The sequence below is a fragment of the Salmo trutta genome, chromosome 21, assembly GCF_901001165.1.
Source record: "Salmo trutta chromosome 21, fSalTru1.1, whole genome shotgun sequence".
Classification (NCBI taxonomy): domain Eukaryota; kingdom Metazoa; phylum Chordata; class Actinopteri; order Salmoniformes; family Salmonidae; genus Salmo; species Salmo trutta.
The window spans coordinates 10,733,283-10,757,342 of record NC_042977.1 but is presented as its reverse complement, the minus strand read 5'-3'; the positions used below and the strand labels follow the sequence as shown (position 1 = coordinate 10,757,342).

Below are 24,060 nucleotides of genomic sequence, written 5' to 3'. Positions count from 1 at the left end.
TGCAGTGTATACCCTACTAATGAATTGTACTCCAGCACTACAGAGTACTGTACATCAAACTTGCTTCCTTCACACACACGTCACACCTAAACAAATGCTATAACTGTGTCAGACAGCCATTGGGCCCAAAAAAATGGCTAAACATTGAGGCACTGAAATTCAATGTGTCTTGACTTCTTGACCAACTCATTTTAAGCATGGGGTCTGGTACTTGTCACTCAAGTTACCCACACAGGTATGGCAAGCATGCGATTGACTGGGGTTGGAGTTTAAATAAGAGGTAGCAGGCTTGTCACTGATTGTCACTGAGAGTCCACGCCGAGTTGCATGCATGACTAAGTCGCTTTGGATAAAAGTGTCTGCTAAATGGTATATTAAATATGTAATGTCATCTCCGACTAATTTAGTCTGATCAACGAGAAACACGCACACGTACAAAAGTCCTACAGAGGTTTTAGGTTGCTCTGCCAAAGATTGCCACTTATGTAACTGTATTTCAAACATCCTTTGAACATCACGTTTAGCAAGAGAAAAGTATACGTTGGAAAACCGACATTTCCAACACTTTCTATTGATTTGACCTGACCTGAACAAAAACATCAATACGTCAACGAAGAACGACACTGACACATCCAACACATTCAGAGGCGGTGTGATTCCACTGTAATACAAGATTCAACGTTGGGAGAGAATTTGAGAGTAGTCAAGCGTTTGTCTCGCAGGGTCCGCGACGGTAGGAGGACATGGTTCATTAAAGAGATAATGGGAATGTAGAGAGGTAAAGTACGTTCTTGCTGTAGCCAGCGTTTTCACAAACCATGGGCAATGAAGCATCATCGCCATCCTTTAGCCACGGATAGAGACAATGTTCTCTCCTGTTACTTCGTGATGAATAGCGCACACTTAGCAACCGTTACATAATTAGATAACATGGAGGGCATATGGGTTATCCTTAATTATTCTCTCAAAATAGTGGTTACTGGGAACCGTATGCAACCATCTATAATCAATATGTTCTTATCCATGTTCATGTGTAGGGGGGCTCTATCATGCTTAGCTGAGTACTGTCTCCAATTTCCTCCAGTAAGTCCTGAAGTACTGAAATGAATACATTTACAATTTTAACATTATTTTTTGAAATAGGAAAATGCATTTTCACTCTAAACATATATGAACTGGCCCATTTCCATGATATATTTAGAGTAAATGTGGATAATATATTGTAAGATACATATATTTTACACTGTAGTTTCATATACAGTGTGTAAATTATAAGAGTATTATTGTCAGGAACCTATATGTGGATACTATAGTTCTTATCAGATCTCTAACATTATTATCTGAGAGGTGAAACATATTTGGAACCCATTTTCCTCAATTGTTTTGTGCTTTTGTACATATTTTTAAATATATCTATTGGTATATTTGACTTAAATTGAATTCATGGGCCAGCTGTTGGGAAGCCCTGCAAGGTCAGGCATTGAATTGGACTGAAACACAGGGCTACATTCCATACTTCACTGGCCATTCCTTTTATCATTAGCGACAAAATCACTTGCCAGTGCAATTTTAACTTCCATGGTGCATGAAGCACAGCTACAAATCTTTTGAACCAGAAGCTTTTAAAAAGCATTTCCAGCGTCCATACTCAGGAGCAGGAGCAAAGGGGACACAGTCTTTGTAAGTATTTCCCTGGCTGAATTCAATATAGGTAGGCTATGCATGCAACTTCAGGCACTCAAGATGTAACGATTACAGCTATTGATCAAAATGTAGTTTAAAATAAATTATGCTGTTACGACGTGGCACTTGCAGTCATTTAACTTTATTCAACTTCATTTAACTTTAAACCGTCAATCATTTAAGTTGAACTATGTTGCTATCCATGCCATTGTCTCTAATATATTTGAGGTTGTGCTATCCAGCAGTGTTTATGGAAGCCTTTGCATTACAATGTTGTCAGTCAGCAACTCATAGACTCATAGACCTTTCTGATGTGGGCTGTTTTTTTGGGCTATTTTACTGTTGGTATGGGAGACAATAATATCACACTTTATGTTATTGGAACTTACTTGTTCTGCTAATTATTACAGAAATTGTTTACAATTTGTATTTCTCAATTTGTAAATAATAAAAAGATCAAATCAAACTTTATTTAATGTGCATGTACAATCGCACCACAGTTGAACAGTACAAGGATGGAGATAAAAAAATAAAAACACAAGGCAATAAATAAACATCAACTTTGTGTTTTATTACCAATTAGAATCATCTCTGTTTAGTCTGAAATTTGTTGTCATCCAATGTTTAACCTCCTTGATGCATGCCTCAAGGCAAGCTGCCTGCAAGGTATTGTGGGATTTAAAAGATAATTACATTTTGAGTGTCATCTGCATAGCTGTGAAAGTGCATGGCAAGTCTGCAGATGACATTTACAAGTGATAACAATAAATCAACTAATAAGGGTACAAGCACAGAGGCATGTGGAACACCCAAATAACATTTGGAACATTTAGACAAGCAACAGTCTTCTGTAGAATATCTTAAAGGAAAGGGAGTTTTGAAATGGGCCTATCATTTTTCAAATCCCTTTGCTGTTTAGAGATATGCGTTAATAATGTTCAAAACTGGTAGGCCAGTTACAGGGAAAACTTCTTTGACCAGCTTGTTAGGAATAGGGTTAAGTTGGCAAGTGGAAGACTTAAAGCACATGACAACCATGTCGTCATATGCCAACCCACTGGGCACAGATGTCAGTTCAACGTCTAGTTTTGATTTACGTTTGGTTGAGTTGTCAACTGATGTAAATTCAACGCGAAATCAACAAAATATTTCACCATGTCATAAGATTTAGGTTAAAAGTTTGGTGAAAAAAAGACGAAATTCCCTTACATTGATGACTTTGCAAATCCAATAAGTTTTCCACATTGATTCAAGGTCATCACATAGATTTTTTTTTTATGACATGGAAACCCCGTTGATTCAACCAGTTTTTGCCCAGTGGGAAGGGAGTAAAACAGTTAAAAATATGTACATTTCCGTCTCGTTTTTATTTTCATCTACGACTTAAGATGAGAGAAATAAGATGCATGTGCAGAGGCAAGGGCTATCCTACCATGCCAGACGCCAATCTTCAAGGTTGGATGAGCGCAATTTACGCTCTAAATTTTGTGTGGCGTGTTTCAGGGCTCAAGTATTGGTATACCAGGGGACATGAGCTTTGCCCAATTGATATTGACAAATGCACACGCTGGTATTGCACCACTGCAATCAGGTCATGTAAATGTCTTTGTTCCAAATCATACTTTCAATAAAAGGCCTGGCAATCTCCAAAGTGGGACTGCATCGACCCTCACCTTACACACTGACCCCTGGATGACCTGAAACATATAAGTCATAACGTCTGGGTCGTATTCATTAGTGCACACCGTTGCAAAAGAAAGCTAAACACTTTTCAACAGACAACGAAAATGATGGCTTCTTATTGAACTACTTCAGGTAGTCCCTCCCTGTTTCAGTCTGTTTTTTGGGGTAGAATGTTCAGTGACGATGCCTTTACTGGACTCGGTGTGCCAGCCGTGGCTTGTTGTTGTTGATAAATGAGAGGACACAATGAGTTTGTGTTGACAGGGGTTACGTTCCAATGGTTCATGCTCCAGCAGGTACGTCTTTCATGACAACTTAAATCGACATTAACACCGTTCATGCCTAATCATCAATTATCCTGTCTCACCTTGTTAACGTTTCTTTGTGTTGCAGAATGAGATGTTTGTTTACCTGGTGACGCTGCACCTAACCGTCCACTTTAATATTAGAGGAACACTTCCGTCCTATTCTAGTAAATTCGTCTCGATCCTGGTTATGGTGGATCTCTACTACCCATGCTTGTTGATGTTTTCGAAGAAATAGGTCTACTTTGTCATTCCTTTTGAATTTGATCAACCTGTTCATATTTAGTGAACAACTTAGAATTGGCTTTCACACAAGGGTAGTGAATTTGACCAAAATCACACGACACAGGTAGACTTTCTTTTGCTCCATCTCTGTAGTTGAGTTGCAAAACTGTCTTGAAACAACAGTCTGTTGCCTTGTGTCTGTGATGGTACATATAAATGTTATATTTCAAACAACAGAGTTCTCTTTCAGTGTTTCCATGACACAAAAGTTGGCAAAAGTTGTCATAAGCGGGCTGACTGAAGAGTTCCGGTGATGAAATACGAGGAATCCCCATCATTAATCTAATTCAATGTTATAATAATCTGTCATTATGAGTATGTTTCATGCCATTTCATTCCTCAATATCTAACAAATCAATATTGAGCAAAATGTCTAGTCTACTGTTGATCTGTCTATCTATACTATCTATATATAGAGTTCAGAGGGATAACGGACCATTATTTTGTGCAGGTTGTTCCAGCAGTCTGTCCGCACCGCTTCTTCTGTGAGCAGAGGAGGTGTTGGGGTGTCTGGGAAGATGTTCTTTGTGACAGGGGCTAAAAGTGCAGGGGGGGCATCATCGGGAGGAGGAGCGACGAGGTACACTGTCACTCTGAAAATCGCTAAATTGGAATGTGAAAATACCGGGTAGACACCCCTCGGAGGTGTCTACCCGGTATTTTCATACCCCAAAATCATTCTGCAATATTATTTGACCACAGAAATAAATAAATGTTTACCTGCCACTGTTTAAAATCCTACAATACCTTTGAATTCTTCCCCTCGTCGCTCCATGTAGTGTGTGGACAGAGGAGAGTGTCTGTATCGTGGTCAACTCCACCATCACGGCAGACGTGAACTGCTCTTACAGCTGTGGCTCGGACTGCTGGAGAGGCTCCAAGTACCCCTGTCTGCAGGTCTACGTCAGTGTCAACACCACGGGCAGGCTCAGCCGCTTATCTCACAACGAGGAGAGCTGGGACTCCAACTTTGAGGTGAACGGAAGGTCAGAATGGAGGCTGTGAATGACTGAACGGTTTGAAATCTATTGCTGTTGGCACAAGCCAGGGTCATGTGGGCCTGCTTCTTCCTGGTCACGTGGTCAGGAAAAGTCCTAGCGCTTTGCATGACTCATGATGCTCTATTTCCATGTTTAAGTCAACAGGAACACAAGTTTATTTGTACGAATAAATATTCACGTTGAGTATCTGGGGATGCTTACTAAGGCACGCTGAAGGGACCTGAACTAACATCATTGCCACCAACTTTTCTCTTTCCAGTGTTTCTACGTACCAAAGTGCCAGAAGGACACTGCAGCCATGCACCACATGATCGTGAACATCTCAGAACGCCTGAAGCCGCACCAGCAGGTACCCTGCTATTACGACCCCAGCGACCGGCAGGAGAGCGCCCTCCTGACCCGACTGTACGGCCACAGCGCCGTCTTCTACTCGCTCTTCTGGCCCTCCTGCATGCTCACGGGGGGCACTGCCATCATCTTCATGGTCAAACTCACCCAGTACCTCTCCATTATGTGTGAGCAGGTAGTCAAGATCAAGAGGTGAAGCTTGCTGGCGCAGTAATTGAGAGTGACAAACATGGTCTCCAGTCCAGACAGGTAATGACATGAAAGGGATTGTTTTAAACTAATGACCCTGTGACCTCTTGTAATGTCGCTCTCTCAACGCTGAGACATTTGGAACAGGTGGCTTGACTTGCTTCTGTTCTACTTAGGGACTGTTGCAAACTGAATGTGAAAGGAATGTTCTGAAATGGACATCTAAGCAGCTAAATTAATGTACGACCTCTGTTGCCTGGAAAGCAACATGCATGCATGCATAGCCGTGGGAAGTAGTTTGGGGGTGGGGACAAACCTTTAGCCCGCGCTGACGCTGCAGATGGCTATATCGGTCTGCTAATACAGGACTATTAAAGGCCCAGTGCACTACTTTTGTGATAAAAAAAAAAAAAATCATGCATTTTTATTTTTAATTCAGATTTTTCAGGGGGTGCTGCAGCACCCCTACTTCCCGCGGCTATGCATACATGTCAGAATATGCAACCTTTTCACAGAAATTAACAGGCTATTTTAATGTTTTTTTATCTACCTTGTCAAGTTTATTTGTCATATGTACAGGATACACATTACAATGAAAGGCTAACTTGCAGGTTCCCGCTTGACAATGCGACCACAATAAGAAATACTTAGTAAATGATTTGCAGACTTTGAACATGGGGCTCGAACAGAAAGTTGGGTACCCTACTTACAATCCTAAACTTGGAGTAATGTTGAGCACGCGTCCTTTATCTCACAGACAACAATGCCGAGCAAAATTTGTGCTGACGGAATGAGACAGAGTTCATTCTCCCGAATTGTCCACTGTGTTTGCTGAAGATAATTGTTCATGACCTACTGTGTTTAGCAAAGTTAAAACCTTGTGCAGTTCCTGTATGTCATTTTTGCAGAAGAGGGTTAAAGACTATTGTCGAAATACCCGAACTAGCTAGAATATGCTGAATCTAATGGGGAAATTGCTGAATGACAGCATCAACATATTTTAGGGGTCAGCCATAGCTTATATTATTTACAGTTATTACCATTTTATTGTTCAGTCTGTCATACAGAAATTGTGTGCTATGCAAAAATGTTTTTCTTTGTCTTGTGTCTCTCTGATGACAACCAAGGAAAGTTGCTACATTTTCATGTTTATTTTTTATACATTTTGCTCTGTATGCAATAAATTACCTCATAAAATAACATATTGATGCAGTTATGACTTCCCATGGTGAGGCATATCAAAATGAAATAAATAATTTGACGGTGAATCTAATGCATTTCTACAATCAAGCAATTGTTTACAAATGACGCAACTGTAATAAACCCTACCTTCTTGTTCAGAATTTCTTAGAACCTATGCCAATGAAAACTTTTTTGCTATTTTTTTTTATCTCACTGTCACTGGGCAGATTTCCTTTGAGGGCATTTGGCATGACAGAGCCTTTCTCAGCCTTTCCTTGCTTGAGACAAACTTTGCCCCTGGCTTTGCATATGACTGGCTTTGGATGGAAATAGACCTTGTATGGATTCATCACATATTTGACATTGTCGGTTTCACTAGTTATCACACGTGTTGTTTACTTGACATCTCTTGTGTCCCATTTGGCTCAGTTGGTAGAGTGTGGTGTTTGCAACGCCAGGGTTGTGGGTTCGATTCCCATGGGGGACCAGTACGGAGAAAAAATGTATGAAATGTATGCATTCACTACTGTAAGTCGCACTGGATAAGAGCGTCTGCTAAATGACTAAAATGTAAAATGTCTTGAGGTGTGCCACTTGCCCAACTCCCTCTGACAGCAATGGAAAGCAGTAAATATTTTACAAGCAAGAAAGGTGGCTTCCTTGAATTTGACCCCCTCTGCTGTCCCCTTCATAACAATGTTACCCCCTTGACCAGAAGCATAGTTTTGGATCGATAGCCATAAGGAGTGACCAGTAGGCCTAATTGTTCTGGTGGACAGTAAGTGCAGGGTTTTGTTCACATCCAGCATTAAAACAGATTCAACCCTCCTGTTTACCATCCCTGGCTACCAACTACTGCTACCAACCCCTGTCCTACATCTCCATATTTACTGTAGTCATGCATTTTTGATTTGATTTGTTGCAATGCTGTCAGAATATAACACTTTTTTCGGAGAATTTTTACACTTTTAAATATTATGTCAAATGTTTAAAATGCTGTTGGTGAGATGGCATAAATTGTTTGAATAGAAGACAGAAAGAACATTCTATGCATCATGTCTTCCGAGGTCAAAAGCCCCATGCCATGGTCGTCACCAGTTTCTATAGCCACAAAGTCCTAAACCCCGCCCATTTCAATTCTTAAAATTGTATTTTAAACCTAATCCACACTGCCAACCTTATGTTCAACCCTAACCTTACATTAAGACCAAACAGCTATATATATATTTTTTTGTCAATTTGGATTTTGTGGCTATAGAAGCTAGTGGAAACCGCCAAGCAGGCAGCTTTGTCAAACGAACACTAAGCTCTCTGACCGGCGGCTTGCGAGCAATCAAAATGCAGTTTTTTTCGCTATTGAGTTGGGGATCACGACATGGAATGTAATGGACTTACTCTTTGGGAAAACATTCATATTGATAGCGAAAGACGTCTTTGTTGAGAAACCGGACTGTCCCGACAATTGGATGGAGTAGCAAGCCAGCGCAACGTCTGAGGGCGAGAGGGCTAGAACGGGTACGAATATGGTTTGTTTAGCTAGCTAGCTCACAGTTGCCTCAAATTTGCTAGCTATTCTCGGGAGAAAGTTGCATGTTATGACTGAAAACAGGGCGTTACTTGCGCGAGGCGATAACCAAACTAATGTTTTCCTGCAAATGCCAGGTATTTTGTCATATAATAGAAAATGGTGTCAAAAGACAATCATAACTAATAAATACATAATTTAACGAGACGACAACACGGCTAGTTGCAAATATGATGAGGCATTGACATTGGACATTTAGCTCGAGCCAGTTAGCCTAGCTAAGTCTGCACAAACAACTAGCTTGCTAATGGCTAGAGGTTTGTTAGCTAATATTAGCTAGCTAGCGGCACCGGTGTTTTTCACTAGCTATAGATGCATTCTAGTAAGCAAAATGCAAATAACAATTGCCGTTTAGTTCTCAAACGTGTGCCATCCTAATATACCCATAGGACAGAATTAATGATGTTACTAAATTATCTAAACCGCTAACTGTTAGTTAGCAAGCTAGGTAGCTACTTCATTAGCTAGCTAACTACAGTCTTCCCGTTCCATTACTTGTTGTGACACATTGCTTCACAACTGTTAGTTTGTCAGATTACACAGTGAGTGACCTGTCAACCTCTCCACTTAGCTATCAAACTATCTATTGTTATGTAAAATGTTTTCTTCGAGCAACATCTGTCCAAGAGGAACTGTAGTTTCCTGCTTGAGCTGTCCATATGCATTTCCATTTATTTTTTTTGGACAATGAACAATATAACTTTCTTTTATAATGTAGTGTAAGCAACTGCCTGCTATAATATGATAGTTACTAGTGAGCACTTGCACTCAATGCCTCTGATCTCATTCAAAATATTTAGTAGCTAGCTAACTGTCTCATGCAGAATGGAAATTTTATAAATGGGTCACTGCATCTTATGTAATTGCCTCTCTCTCTCCAGCTGGTCGACCCAACTCATTGTAATTATTAGCATAGTGAGGAGCAGCCGACCCGACCACCATGCCTCCCAGGCCATCTTCGGGGGAACTATGGGGCATGCACTTGATGCCCCCGAGCATCATGGTGGACTGCCTTCTCCCCAATGGGATGATTCTGACATTGGAGTGCACACGTGAGGCCACACTCATTTCGGTGAAACACGAACTCTTCAAGGAGGCCAGGAAGTATCCTCTCCACCACCTCCTGCAGGAGGAGACCTCCTACATCTTTGTCAGCGTTACCCAAGAGGCTGAGAGAGAGGAGTTCTACGATGAGACGAGGAGACTGTGCGACCTAAGGCTTTTTCAGGCCTTCCTGAAAGTCATCGAGCCAGTAGGCAACCGAGAGGAGAAAATACTCAACCGAGAAATTGGTATGTCTCTTGTAATTCTTTATACGAAGTCACTGACGTCACATAAGCACACAGAGTATGGTGTGGCCTCAGGCCGTTTTGAAATCAAGCCCTCAAATTTCATGAATACTGAGAGGATAAAGCTTGATAAAATGTCACTGTAGAGGTGCATGAAATTCTCTTCTTTTTTTTGTGTGTGTGTGTGCAGGTTTTGCCATAGGAATGCCTATATGTGAGTTTGACCTGGTCAAGGACGCGGAGGTCCAGGACTTTAGAAGGAACATATTAAATGTCTGCAAGGAGTCTGTGGACCTCCGAGACACTAACGGACCCATCAGTAGAGCGTTGTACGTCTACCCTCCCAATGTAGAGTCGTCAGTAGAACTACCTAAGCACATCTTCAATAAGCTTGACAAAGGTAGGACATGGGAGACACAATGAAGTTTTGGGGTCTGTGGCAAAGGGAAAATAGCCCAGCCATGTACAGCCTAAATTTGTATCAAAATAGCCTATTGTAAGCATTGACAGAACCACCAACCACTTGTTTTAAATATATGTTTGGTGACGTGTGATGTCAGGTTAGATGGTGGAAGACTTGAACTTACATTTACTTGGCTTACCACGCCATGATACTTTAATAACACGTTTATTCCTCTTTCCCTCCAGGTCAAATCATAGTGGTCATATGGGTCATCGTGTCACCGAGCAACGACAAGCAGAAGTATACGCTGAAGATCAACCACGACTGCGTGCCGGAGCACGTGATCGCAGAGGCCATCCGCAAGAAGACGCGTAGCATGCTTCTGTCCCACGAGCAGCTCAAGATGTGCGTGCAGGAGTATCAGGGCAAGTACATCCTCAAAGTGTGCGGCTGCGACGAGTACCTGCTGGAGAAATACCCCCTGAGTCAATACAAGGTAAACACACACACACTGCTCTGATGCCTACTCCACATCTCGAATAGGGATACATTCAAACATCTGTAGTTAGTCTCTTGCCTGTGTGTTTTATAAATATGAGCGAAACGAAATAAGAAATTCCCAAATAAGGCATTTTTTTTCATGACACTCTGTGATTTGAAACTTTGGCTTTGAAAAATGTGTTGAGGACATTCTTACTTTGAATCCTGTCTGTAGCATGTTTGAATGACTGTCCAATGACTAGCTAGCAATGTTACACAGGTAATAGCAACTGTGCAAAACAATGGTTTCCATTCTTTGCATGTTTAATACCTCTCGCTTGGTGTAGCGTCTAATGTCCTAATGTCTATTGCCTTTCCTTCCCAGTACGTGAGGAGTTGCATCATGCTGGGGCGCATGCCCAACCTCATGCTAATGGCCAAGGACAGCCTGTACTCACAGCTGCCCATCGACACCTTTACCATGCCCTCGTATGCCCGCCGCATCTCCACGGCCACTCCCTACATGAACGGCGAGACGGCCACCAAGTCTCTGTGGACCATCAACGGCACGCTGAGGATAAGGATACTCTGTGCCACCTATGTCAATGTCAACATCAGGGACATTGACAAGGTACTGTACTTGAGGACTTTTGGGTGGTGGTCAGTAGGGCGTATCAAAATGTTTTTCAATGGAAAACAAAAACCCATGTTCTTATTACACAAATTCAAGTAGTACCTCCTTGTTTACCCCCCCAAAATCCTCACTGAACCCGGTTGTCAGTTCTGTTCAGTGCAGGTCCTCGTGGAGAAGGGGAACTACGTTTTAGATCACGCTTGGGGCCCAAATGTCCTGGATGTCATTGTTGTTTTAGTAGTGCAATAAAGGTTTCTGTCAAAGACGTCTATGTAAATTATTCATGTGTGTCTCTGCTATTGATCTAGATCTACGTCCGGACTGGGATTTACCACGGTGGGGAGCAGCTGTGTGACAACGTGAACACTCAGCGCGTGCCATGCTCAAACCCCAGGTACACCATCCTGCATCCATAATAAATTACTTAATGAAGTACTTGCTAAATCACATACTGTAGTGTAGCCTACTTAATGTTGGCTTCATAGGGATGTCTGTTTGAGAGAATGTTTTTGTTGTCCATCCAAGGTGGAACGAGTGGCTGAACTACGACATGTACATTCCAGACATCCCCCGCGCCGCCCGACTCTGTCTGTCAATCTGTTCTGTGAAAGGGAGGAAGGGGGCCAAAGAGGTGAGCTCTCCCTCCTGCCCACCGGTTTCAGGAATTTGTTGTTTCTGACAGAAAATAGTTACTTTGGTTTGACCAAAGTATCAATAGTGTAAATCAGGTCTTTAACTCAAAATACCTGGGGGCCAATGTCGGTGTTACTGTTGTCATGGGGGCTGGAGGGAAACGGCTTTCGGGCCTGATGTGGCCTCTGGGCCGCCAGTCAGTTTGAGATCCCTGGTGTAGATTAATAATGATTGGGGAATACATGGGGATGTGGAAAAAAAGTAAATGAATTGGGTGTTTGGGTAGTGTAATTGATATGAACTTTACCACTCACTTTCCTGGCTTTGACAAATCCTACCTGTGTGTCACATGCGTTTTCTTTGCACAACAATAGCTTTCAATCTTGTACTTGTATAGCTTGGGATTCTATATCCTCTTTATAAATTTTTAAACTCGATTTACATTGATCCCAATTTCAATGCATCTCCATACATTGACTACCATACAATCCATCATTGTGCTAATGTTGCTGCAGGAGCACTGTCCACTAGCCTGGGGAAACATCAACCTGTTTGATTACACCCACACGCTGGTGGCTGGAAAGATGGCCCTCAACCTATGGCCCGTGCCCCACGGCCTGGAAGACCTGCTCAATGCTATCGGAGTCACCGGCTCCAATCCGAACAAGGTCTGAGGTGTTGGCTGGCTAGCTACACACGCATATGGAAAGACATGCAAACAAAGCTACAGTTAGCAATAATCTGCATCTCCCCTCTCACTGTCTAAGCCTCTTATCCATCTTTATTAATTACTCATTGACACACAAGTTAATCCCACAACAATAGGATGCCGTTGTTCTCATAAGCCCTTTTGGATGACCCCAAATGACCTTTCCATTATATTGCTCTGGGCCCACAGGAAACCCCTTGCCTGGAGCTGGAGTTTGACCACTTCAGTAACCCAGTAAAGTTCCCCGACATGCCGGCCATCGAGGAGCACGCCAACTGGAATATATCCCGGGAGCTGGGCTTCAACTATTGCCACACCGGTTTGGTAAGTCCCAAGTGTTTTTGTTTGGTCTAAGTCAATATTGACATTGTAGGTTAATCTGTTGTAATGATTTAACCTTTTCACGTAAGAGTTCCAAATATCTTGTGTAACAGTCGCACAAGCGTTTTTTTTATGCTCGTGATGTCTGAATGTACTCACTGTTACAAAATGTGATTGTTACACAACAGGACAGCACTGCCCTCAGACCAAGGCACGCTGCCTACAGATTATCTATAGGCTATGTTTCAACTTGTCAATTTCAAATTATTTTCTAACAAGTTTAATTTTCTAACAGTTGAGGTGTGTTCCGCCTCTTTATTAATTCACCAAAGAAGTAGCCCATTTCACTGTTGCGGACAATTTATGTTTGAGGCTTTGATTTGTTTTAACACTTTTTATTTTTATTTAAAATTATTTTTTTGGGGTTAATACATGATTCCATATGTGTTATTTCATAGTTTTGATGTCTTCACTATTATTTTACAATGTAGAAAATAGTAAAAATAAAGAGAAACCCTTGAATGTGTAGGTGTCAACTTTTGACTGGTACTGTATGTTTTCAGGTACTGGTGACAAATCATGCATTCTGATTCTTGCATAGATTGTAATGGACACATGATGTGTGTGAAATACTTTTTTTGTACTTATTATGATGCGCTAGCTAAGCTATTTGCCAGCTATGTGTGGCACCGTCTTTGTTGACATTATACAATGCATTCTGGTTGCCAAGTAAGTGTCTGTCAGACCAAAGATGCTATAAAAAAAAAAAGAGGTGATTTGGATAGTTCACTCGACTGATGGAGCTCGGAAAAATATGTGGTCAAATCATGACGTCAGTGATCTTCAGGTTGGAAAGTCTGAGCTCTAGAAAGAGGCCTGAGTTCCCGAGTTGGCATTTTTCCCAGCCTTTTTCCCAGCCTGTATCTATGGTACCTCAGGGTTGCCAGGGTTGTTATTTTTATTTAGTGTATGAACTTCTCCTGTGTTTGCCCCCCTTTTTATTGATAAATATCCCATCATAGTACTATTTCCTGCATCATAACCCCCCCCCCTAAAAAGGGTTTAATCCGTGTTTAGCTTTCGCGCTATGGTTAGGCTAGCTTGTATTTGGAGTGATCTTTGAGGTGATAATGTTTTACATCAAATAGTTTGGCCACTTTTCAGAACATTACAAATAAGTTAATATTTTTCAGGCAATGGCCGCAGCCATCTTTGACTTTGTTTATTTGGATCTTGTAGTGAAAGGCATTCTGGGATTAGGGAGTTTTCGCTTGTCAAACCAACATGGCTGCCATCATAAGGAATTTTGCTCCTGTTAGCTTAGCTCGCACGCATCTCTTTTCTAAAGAATATTACTCCCTTGTGCTTACCAGAGATGTGTTACATTGTAAACAAGTCTAGCTGTTAAGTCACTAACTTATATATATATATTTTTTAACAATAAAAGGTGAAATTTAGGAATAAAATTGTAAAGACCTTTTATTTCCCATCAGTACAAAACATTGTTTAGTTGCTTTTCAGACAACAATGCTATTTAGACGCATTTGTTACATCATATGTTTGGTTGCTACTGTTCCAATCACATATTTGCAACGGTACGCTGCAGGGACCACTCAACAATTATCACAAATGCGATCGTACGTGTCAAAGGGTTAATGCTGTTAAGTTGTGTGTACTAGAGACGCCCCAGGAGACACTGGTGACATGTTCATGAGGCACAAAACGTGAACAAAGTGCTTTGAACCGGGTGTGAACCGCAAACTACCGGAGTGTGTCCAATATGAACGCAGGTTTCGTTTTCTGTTGCAAAACCTTTTACAACTGAGTGCTTATTGAACGTGACCCTGCTTTCCACCAGTACTGTAGTTTTAATAAGCAGCATAATGTTCTCTATTGCAGAGTAACAGACTGGCAAGGGACAACCCTCTGACGGACAGCGACAACGAACAGCTGCGCCTGGTGTGTAACAGAGACCCACTGTCTGAAATAACTGAGCAGGAGAAGGACTTTCTCTGGAGGCACAGGTATTACTCTGTGTGTGCTTTATCAACAAATCCATATATTTATATTATGAAAAACGCATAAACAAAACCCATGCAAGATTTATCAAACATTTCTTACACCTGAAATAGTTTGGTTAACTGCTCAAGGTACTAAGTACTTGTTATAAGAAGATGTGTGCTCTTAATGGAGGAAAGCAATTTCTACATTCAAATGTTTGCTATTTTCTCTTACTGTAGACATTACTGCGTCAGTATCCCGGAGATACTGCCCAAGATTCTCCTGGCAGTGAAATGGAACTCCAGGGATGAGGTTGCACAGGTGAACAGTCTCTCATTTCAATTGCTGTCTTTATAGCCTACCATGGCAAGGGGACATTTGATATACACTGAACAAAAATATAAGCAACAATTACAGTTCATATAAAGAAATAGGTCAATTTAAATAAATTAGGCCCTAATCTATGGGTTTCACATGACTGGGAATACAGCTATGCTTTAATTTAAGTAGGGGTGTGGAAAACCAGTCAGTATCTGGTGTGACCACCATTTGCCTTTTGCGGCGCGACACCTTTCCTTCGCATAGAATTGATCATTCTGTTGATTGTGGAATGTTGAACCACTCCTCTTCAATGTCTGTGTGAAGTTGCTGAAATATTGGCGGGAACTGGAACACGCTGTCGATCCAGAGCACCCAAACAGGCTCAATGGGTGACATGTCTGGTGAGTATGCAGGCCATGGAAGAACTGGGACTTTTTCAGCTTCCAGGAATTGTGTACAGATCCTTGCGACATGGGGCCGTGCATTATCATGCTGCAACATGAGGTGATGGTGGCAGTTGAACGGCACGACAATGGGCCTCAGGATCTCGTCACGGTGTCTGTGCAGTCAAATTGCCAGCGATAAACTGCAATTGTTTTTGTTGTCCGTAGCTTATGCATGCCCATACCATAACTCCACCGCCACCGTAGGATACTCTTGTTCACAACGTTGACATCATCAGACCACTCGCCCACACAACGCCATACACGCCATCTGCCCAGTACAGTTGAAATCGGTTTCATCTGTGACGAGCACACTTCTCCAGTGTGCAAGTGGCCATCGAAGGTAAGCATTTGCCCACTGAAGTTGGTTACGACGCCAAACTGCAGTCAGGTCAAGACCCTGGTGAGGACAATAAGCACACAGATAAGCTTCCTTGAGTTGGTTTCTGACAGTTGGTGCAGAAATTCTTCAGTTGTGCAAACCCACAGTTTCAACAGCTGTCCAGGTGACTGGTCTCAAACGATCCCCCAGGTGAAGAAGCTGGATGTGGAGGTCCTGGGCTGGCGTGGTTACACGTGGTCTGCGGTTGTGAGGTCGGTTGGCCATACTGCCAAACAATCTAAAACGATGTTGGAGGAGGCTTATTATGGTAGAGAAATTAACATTAAATTAAATGGTGGACATTCCTGCAGTCAACATGCCAATCGCACGCTCCCTCAACTTGAGACATCTGGCATTGTGACACAACGGCACATTTTTAGTGGCCTTTTATTGTCCCCAGCACAAGTTGAAGCAGTGTAATGATCATGCTGTTTAATTAATCAGCTTCTTGATATGCCACACCTGCCAGATGAATGGATTATCTTGGCAAAGGTGAAATGCTCACTAACAGGGATGTAATTTTAGAGAACTAAGCATTTTGTGCATATATAAACTCTCTGGGATGTTTTATTTCAGCTCATGAAACATGGGACCAACACTTTACATGTTGCGTTTATATTTTAGTTCAGTGTACATTAATTTAATAGAGGGTGTGTTGGTAAATTCAGATTACAAATGCCCAGAGCGCTTAAGAATGTTTCGCTCTCGGCGCGTTCAGAGCGAGGAGTAAGGTTGATCCGAGCGTTCTTACCTTACAACGGCAGTCTAGGCCCCAAGCTAATGTTGGTTAGCTTGCTAGCTACTTCCAGACACAAATGAGAGAACCCCTCAGTCTGACAATTTGACTCGCCCTAGCAGAGCTGGTTAGGCTGTTTTCATGTTATCTAGAATGTTGGTGACTGTCACTGTGCTGCTGGCAACATTTGAATTATGTTTTTATGCTGATGTTTACTGACACTGGTCATCTTCAACTGGTGTTGCACGTTTGTAAATTCATCAGTTATTCTGTACTCTGGCACACTCGGATGAGAGTGCTCTGAAATTGGAGTAGATAGCCGGAGTGAATTTACAAGCGCAGCCAGAGTGAATTCACGAACACACCCACAGATCTCATTTAGCCATTGGATGCCATTTTTAAGACGGTCATGTCATCTGTTTTGTTTTCCAGTTTGTTCCTCTAACTTTGATTTCAATTTATATACATCTTATTGTTTTGGTATTTAAAAAAAAAAAACTTTGTTCCAGATGTATTGCCTTCTAAAGGACTGGCCAGCCATAAAGCCAGAACAAGCCATGGAGTTGCTGGACTGCAACTTCCCCGATCCCATGATCCGAGACTTTGCTGTGAAGTGCCTTGAAAAATACTTAACGGACGACAGACTCTCTCAATACCTCATTCAGCTGGTCCAGGTACAATAATAAGACCCACTCATAGTCTGTAATGAATCAAGAGATGGGGTGTGGCTTGTCCATTCTATTCACATACTATTCTGGGATTCAACATGGATGTCACTGACTGTCAGCTTGATGTGTTTTTGAATGGCTTTGACACCTACGTTTGACAGTGTTTTAATTATTTGACACTACATAAAGATTTCAATATGACCCCTCAGGCTAACTGCTTTCTTTTACATGGTGGCTTCTAATCCTATCAGATGCATTTCAATGGGGGAAAAAATAATGTTGCTTTCATTTGGGTGTGTGTTCTGAACATACTGTGTTTCTGGCCACCAGGTTCTGAAGTACGAGCAGTACCTCGATAACCCACTGGCCCGCTTTCTGCTGAAGAAGGCTTTGACCAATCAGCGGATAGGACATTTCTTCTTTTGGCATCTCAAGTGAGTTTGATTTCTGTTTGTTTCCTTACTAGTCCACTAGCCTTATGGTGTTTATGAAAGCGAATGTGTGTGTTGTGGATTGCTTGAATTTGCCTTAGGCAGTCGGAATTCCATTCTGCTGGTGTAAAATCTTGTGAAACATGCTTCATTTCTGCCTTTTAAGGTTTACGTAAAGAAAATAATTAGAGGTTACATTGATTGAGAGAAGTCTTGCTAGTACATTTGTATAGGGGTGCACAATTACATAAGTTGTTCTCTCTGCCTCCAGGTCTGAGATGCACAACAAGACAGTGAGCCAACGTTTTGGTCTGCTACTGGAGTCCTACTGCCGGGCCTGTGGCATGTACCTGAAGCACCTGAGCAGACAGGTGGAGGCCATGGAGAAGCTCATCAACCTCACCGACCTCCTCAAGCAGGAGAAGAAGGATGAGGCCCAGAAGGTAACGTTTGCGACGTGATCAAGGCCTTTCCACTTCCCGCCCTAATATGGAAGCCTCAATTGATCAGTCTTTTTCGTGATCATGTTTTTCTTACTTACAACAAACTAGATACTAAGCAAAAAGGAGTGTGGAACTGCTATAAAGGCCTCTTTGGTCTTCAGGGCTATGGACTCCCTACACTTGCAGTAAAGTGACGCGTGCACTCTCTCTCTCTCTCTCTGCCCTCAGGTTCAGATGAAGTTCCTGGTGGAGCAGATGAAAAGGCCTGACTACATGGATGCCCTACAGAGCTTCACCTCTCCGCTCAACCCAGCTCACCAGCTGGGAAACCTCCGGTACTGCCTGTTTTCTAACTCACAGTAGACGTAACCACAAACATCCACATATTCTTCTGAATGTTTGAACAAAGAAACCAAGAAATGTGTCCTGTGAAATTCAGGTTTAATGACAGGCTGTATGTACTGTGTTCAAAATGTTTTCTTAACGTTATCCTGAGTCTGTGTTGATACCTTTGCCATCTCTTTCAGCTTGGAAGAGTGCCGGATGATGTCATCGGCCAAACGGCCTCTGTGGCTCAACTGGGAGAATCCCGACATGATGTCAGAGCTGCTCTTCCAGAGCAACGAGATCATCTTCAAGAATGGAGACGGTACATCTTGCTAATGCAAAATGAATCGCCCAACCCCCCCTTGACTCACTATGGACACACTAGACGATAAATATGCTTACCGAATCCCATTTTGCCCTGGCACCGATTCATATTGCATTAGTGTGATCAAAACTCAGACTCCTCATCATCTTGCTATTTCACTCTCACCTCTCCTTCAGATCTGAGGCAGGACATGCTGACTCTGCAGATAATTAGGATAATGGAGAACATCTGGCAGAACCAGGGGCTTGATCTCAGGTACAATTGTCTCTGTAGCTGCTTTAACGCTGCAGCATGCATGAATAGTCGATTACACCCTTCATGTTCTTCTCCTTGATAGCAGGAGCCTAAAATTCGATTCATTAAACATTGAGTCCATTGCTTTCTGTAGGAGCTGATAAATGTAAACTCTGAGCTGGAAACTAGTGTAGCCTAAATGAGATACGAAAAGGAGGAATGTAGGTCAATTGAAAGTCGGGTTGTTTTTTTGAAGGGAGTGAATGTATAGCTTCCATAGGTAGGCCGTCATTGTAAATACGAATTTGTTCTTAACTGACTTGCCTAGTTTAAATGAATCAGGGAAATGAATTGTGACTTCCAGATCAGGAGTAATATTTCTTAATCTGTATCATATTGTACTGATCACATCCCAATCTCTGTTGGTGGATTGACCGTCAGGATGCACTTCTGATTGAACAGAAGGAATCAATGCATGTGTATCTAGATGGAATGATTGGTAGATGAATGATGTATCGATGAGACTGTAACCATGGTAGACCTACCGGTCATCCTATTTGGTTGTTTGTGTCCCCAGGATGTTGCCGTACGGCTGCCTGTCCATCGGCGACTGTGTGGGCCTGATCGAGGTGGTGAGGAACTCCCACACCATCATGCAGATCCAGTGTAAAGGAGGCCTGAAGGGGGCGCTGCAGTTCAACAGCCACACGCTGCACCAGTGGCTCAAGGACAAGAACAGGGGAGAGATGTGAGCACTGGGCTATGTTCCAATATCCACAACAGCATAGCATACGTCTTAGAATGCATGACCAGTAGGCCTTCATTCCTACTTTCTTCTACATGGTGTTCTTCTAAGCTATGCTAGGTGCTAAACGCTTAGTCATGCTAGATTATGTGGTTAGAAATATTGGGTGTATATTAAGGAATAGACTGTCACATATGGGGGGGGTTAATCCTTGAAAGGGCAAAAGTATCCACGAATTGCCTATAAGTGGAATGTACTGTATTCTTACAAAATGCCTTATGGTTGTCTTTCTTTAGCTTCAATAGGATTGTTGTAGTTTCATGTCTTTGGTCTAATGACATATACCCATTGAAATGTGTCCAGGTACGACCAGGCCATTGACTTGTTCACACGGTCGTGTGCGGGATACTGCGTAGCCACCTTCATCCTGGGGATCGGTGACCGACACAACAGCAACATCATGGTCAAAGATGATGGACAGGTACTTCAGACTCAGTGTGGCAAAATTCCAGTATGTTTCCCAAAATTACCCAGTTTTCCAGAAATCCTGGTGTGAAGATTTCTGGAATTACGTAGGAAATCTGGGAATCCTCCACCAGGATTTCTGGGAAAGCTACTGGAATTTTGCAACCCTACATAAACTTTTCTTTTCTCTTGACGTTCCCTGGTTATAGGAGGCCTGTCAGCAGTTTTTGTGATGCTCTTTGTTTTGTCTTTTCTCCTTGCAGCTATTCCACATAGACTTTGGCCATTTCCTGGATCACAAGAAGAAGAAGTTTGGCTACAAGCGAGAGCGGGTGCCTTTTGTCTTGACACAGGACTTCTTAATCGTCATCAGCAAAGGAACCCAGGAGTGCACAAAAACCAGGGAGTTTGAGAGGTACAGTATCTGTAGTTTTGTTAACGTTAGCTTTCCTATCGGTGAATATTAGGGATTAGATTCACTACTCTGAAGTGCAGGGCAAGTTTTAAAAAAAATATATATATTATTTTTTTATAAAGGCTACATGGAGAACTCTATTGACTACGTTTTGCTTTTAATTGATCTGAACATGAAATTGTGTTATAGAATGATATCATTGCTCTACTGGTAATACGTTACAACTTTATTAATCCCCTCAGGAGCCATTTTAGAGCACAGTTATTAGCACAAAAACACATGCTTCCTAACCTAGCTAGGTTCCATGTTTCCCAGCCTAATTCTCCCTCACAATTGTCCTCCCACTCCCCCAGGTTTCAGGAGATGTGCTACAAGGCCTACTTGGCCATCCGGCAGCACGCCAACCTCTTCATCAACCTGTTCTCCATGATGCTGGGCTCCGGCATGCCCGAGCTGCAGTCGTTCGACGACATCGCCTACATCCGCAAGACCCTTGCCCTGGACAAGACGGAGCAGGAGGCCCTGGACTACTTCATGAAGCAGATGAATGACGCCCACCACGGCGGCTGGACCACCAAAATGGACTGGATCTTCCACACCATCCGCCAGCACGCCATGAACTGAGAGGTTCCATAGGCCTGGAGAGCAGCAGCAACGCAGAGAGGACAAGGGCGGATCTCGACACCATCCGCCAGCTAAGCTCGCCATGAGCTGAGATGGCAGAGCAGACAGGGCTAGCGCCCATGAATATAGGTATGAATGGATAGAGCTGTTGGATGAAGTGAAAGGCGAGAACGGGTCTCTACATCATCCGCTAACTTATGAACCCATCCGTTAGAAGGGTGCCAACTGGATATTAGGGATGCACCGATGGGGAAATTATGGGCTGATACGATAATCATATTTTTGGGCCATTATTTTTCCCATATTGGTATTGCAATATGGCCATAAAGTTTTCTCCTTGTAAAATTAGGGGACCAACTACGATTACAAACAATTGATGAAGGGTGATCTATTGCTTTATCGGCCAATACCGATAAAGGTCGATATATCACGTCTACTGATATGGTGGCCGATGTTAAAAAAAAAAAAAATATTGTGCATCCCTATATAGCGTACCCCATCCACTAGTTTACTATGAACAGAGTGGATCTCTAGCCTGCATTCTGCTAGCACGCCAGGACACCATGAAGGCCTGCCCAGGGTCATGTTCATTAGGGCATGCAACAGAAAGTGAAATTGTTTCTTATTGGACAAATCATGGCAGTCTGTTTTCTTCCGCTTGGAGCCCAATGAACACTACCCAGAATACCACCAGCATTGTTAAATCCCAGTGGTGCATGGTTAACAGACACGAGGATGTCCGTTCATCGTCTGCCATCAATTTTAAGGCTAGCGAGCAGAACTTTTCTGACCCATGTTTGATCTAAAGTGACGATTACACACAGTGTCCCCACAGATTGAAACAGTCATGTTTCGTGACCTCAAGTATGACATTTTGTACAGAAGTATCCCAATGGTCTCGTATCCATACTGTGCACATATTATTCTGAGTCTTTATTTTCTACTGAGCCAAAGTACTAAAATATATATATATCTCACACGCACCCCCCCCCCCCCCGACAGCTTACTTATCGGTCTTACCGTGGGAATGAGTCTCTACTATTCCAATCCCTGTGTATCTTCTGTGTAGCACTGATCTCTATAACATTTGTATTTGTTTGTCAGTGTTACGATGCGTGTGGCGCATTCAGGTGCAAAATGGCTGCCGTCCAGCGCCGTCGGCTGCAACGCAGACGTTTTGGATGACCGACAGAAAAGAACTGTAAAGTCCTTTTGCGACGCCCAGATGAAATGGATATTCAAATTCATCCTCGTTCTGTTTTTATTGGTTGCTTTGTTTTTAAAGGGAAAGGGGGGGTGAAAAGGATGTGCAATGTTATAGTATGCCGTGCTGTTACACTATGCAAATTGTGATATTTATGTACTGTACTATAGACTTGTAATACTGGTGTCAAGGCAAAGTAGGGTCAAGAGATGGGAGTATCTCTGAATTGTGCATATACATGGCATTAAGGGTGTCTCAACTATGTACAGACAGTACACAGAAGACAAATGTACAATTATGCACTGTGACAGTATCACCTTCCAGAGTCCCTAACAGGGTGACTCTGGAAGAACTGTGAAAAAAGGCTATTGTACCCTGCCTTTCACTTTAGGAGACGAATTAAACGAAACAACCCACAAGTCGGAAAACTATCAGTGAAACATCTAAACAGACATTTTAGGAAGCGTTTGAAACCATTTTTATTTATTTTTTTTCAACTGTGAATTGGAATTTGCTTCACCGTGTCTTTATAAAATTTAAGTATGTATAGATGAAACACTATTCCAGACTTCCTCAGCATTCTCTTTCATATGAACTCCCTATACAGTAAAGTTGTTTAAAAAAAAGAAACTGATGTGAATGTGGTTTTCCCTTCAAGTGTCTTTCTGTTCCCTTCCCCGACAACTTCCCTTCTAAGTGTGGATCCTGCAGTTTGCTCATTGCATAGAGCTACGTTATTAGTCAGTGGTATGCCAGCTTCACCAAATGATTTACTGACTGTGTGTTTCTGTACTGGTTACAGACTGTTGGGCAGGACCCGTTCAAAAAGAGATGACTACAATACCCATATTACATACACTATGCAAGAGCTATCAAATGTTTCTTTTCGTTTTTGCTGTGGGAAATGTCATCTTTTTTTCTTTTACTAGTGTTTACTTGAAGTTCATGTTAATTACCTTTTTTGTTACTGGTGAGGTACAATGGCACACCATGAAGAGAACTGCTACTTTGTGCAAATCACTTTCCTTGAATAACTCTAGAGGTAATATATATTTTTGTATTCTAAATGTAGACAAACTCAAAATATAATCGCTAAACCCTCCCAAAAACATTGGACTTATGCATAATACATCCTTTTACACCCCAGTAGACAGCTTGTAGTTGTTGAAATGAAACGAGTGAGGAATGAACGTAAGAGCTTAATAAGGAGAATGTATCTAGTGGAGTTTCACTGAAGGTCTGCTGCTCTGGCTACGAGTACAGTGTAAAAGCACAATGGTGAAAAGCTATCCTGCATGTTTTTAAAGCTGATAATCCTATCTAGCTATTCATCTTTGTAAATATCGTTTGACCTGTAGTATGCACTAATTACTCTTTTCATACTCGTTCATTTTACCATGTCTGGAAAGAACCCTGTATTCATTCACTCACTACTGTTTAATAAAAATAACATTTCTCTGTATCCCCGTCTCTGATATTTTGAGAACCAATGCATTTCATTTCTTACTATCCATTTGCCTCTTACCATACCATGATCATTAAAAAGGACAATTATAAAAACTCAGT

The 24,060-nt window shown here is 42.1% G+C and overlaps 2 protein-coding genes across 5 annotated transcripts; both read left to right on the top strand.

Annotated features, from left to right (window-relative positions):
• The first annotated feature begins 191 nt into the window (after nucleotides 1–191).
• Nucleotides 192–6,762, top strand: LOC115156659 (calcium-activated potassium channel subunit beta-2-like). Of its 2 annotated transcripts, none has more exons than XM_029704187.1 (4): nucleotides 192–235; nucleotides 4,408–4,536; nucleotides 4,736–4,931; nucleotides 5,217–6,762. In XM_029704187.1, the coding sequence occupies exons 1-4, from the start codon at nucleotides 198–200 to the stop codon at nucleotides 5,499–5,501; spliced, it is 648 nt and encodes a 215-aa protein (XP_029560047.1). In that variant the 5' UTR covers nucleotides 192–197; the 3' UTR covers nucleotides 5,502–6,762. The 2 variants fall into 2 exon arrangements, with proteins under 2 accessions (XP_029560047.1, XP_029560048.1); XM_029704188.1 differs by lacking the exon at nucleotides 192–235 and adding an exon at nucleotides 617–778.
• A 1,064-nt stretch (nucleotides 6,763–7,826) lies between these two features.
• LOC115156658 (phosphatidylinositol 4,5-bisphosphate 3-kinase catalytic subunit alpha isoform) lies at nucleotides 7,827–23,956 on the top strand. Of its 3 annotated transcripts, none has more exons than XM_029704184.1 (21): nucleotides 7,827–8,191; nucleotides 9,143–9,553; nucleotides 9,741–9,950; nucleotides 10,199–10,449; nucleotides 10,819–11,064; nucleotides 11,376–11,461; nucleotides 11,593–11,698; nucleotides 12,216–12,368; nucleotides 12,599–12,733; nucleotides 14,630–14,754; nucleotides 14,971–15,052; nucleotides 17,123–17,287; nucleotides 17,612–17,715; nucleotides 17,984–18,155; nucleotides 18,384–18,490; nucleotides 18,683–18,804; nucleotides 18,984–19,062; nucleotides 19,619–19,789; nucleotides 20,150–20,267; nucleotides 20,515–20,666; nucleotides 21,020–21,760. In XM_029704184.1, the coding sequence occupies exons 2-21, from the start codon at nucleotides 9,202–9,204 to the stop codon at nucleotides 21,288–21,290; spliced, it is 3,207 nt and encodes a 1,068-aa protein (XP_029560044.1). In that variant the 5' UTR covers nucleotides 7,827–8,191; nucleotides 9,143–9,201; the 3' UTR covers nucleotides 21,291–21,760. The 3 variants fall into 3 exon arrangements, 2 of the variants coding, with proteins under 2 accessions (XP_029560044.1, XP_029560046.1); XM_029704186.1 differs by lacking the exon at nucleotides 7,827–8,191 and adding an exon at nucleotides 8,237–8,338; XR_003868302.1 differs by lacking the exon at nucleotides 7,827–8,191 and adding an exon at nucleotides 22,395–23,956 and having other exon boundaries at nucleotides 9,202–9,553; nucleotides 21,020–21,419.
• Nucleotides 23,957–24,060: the final 104 nt, after the last annotated feature.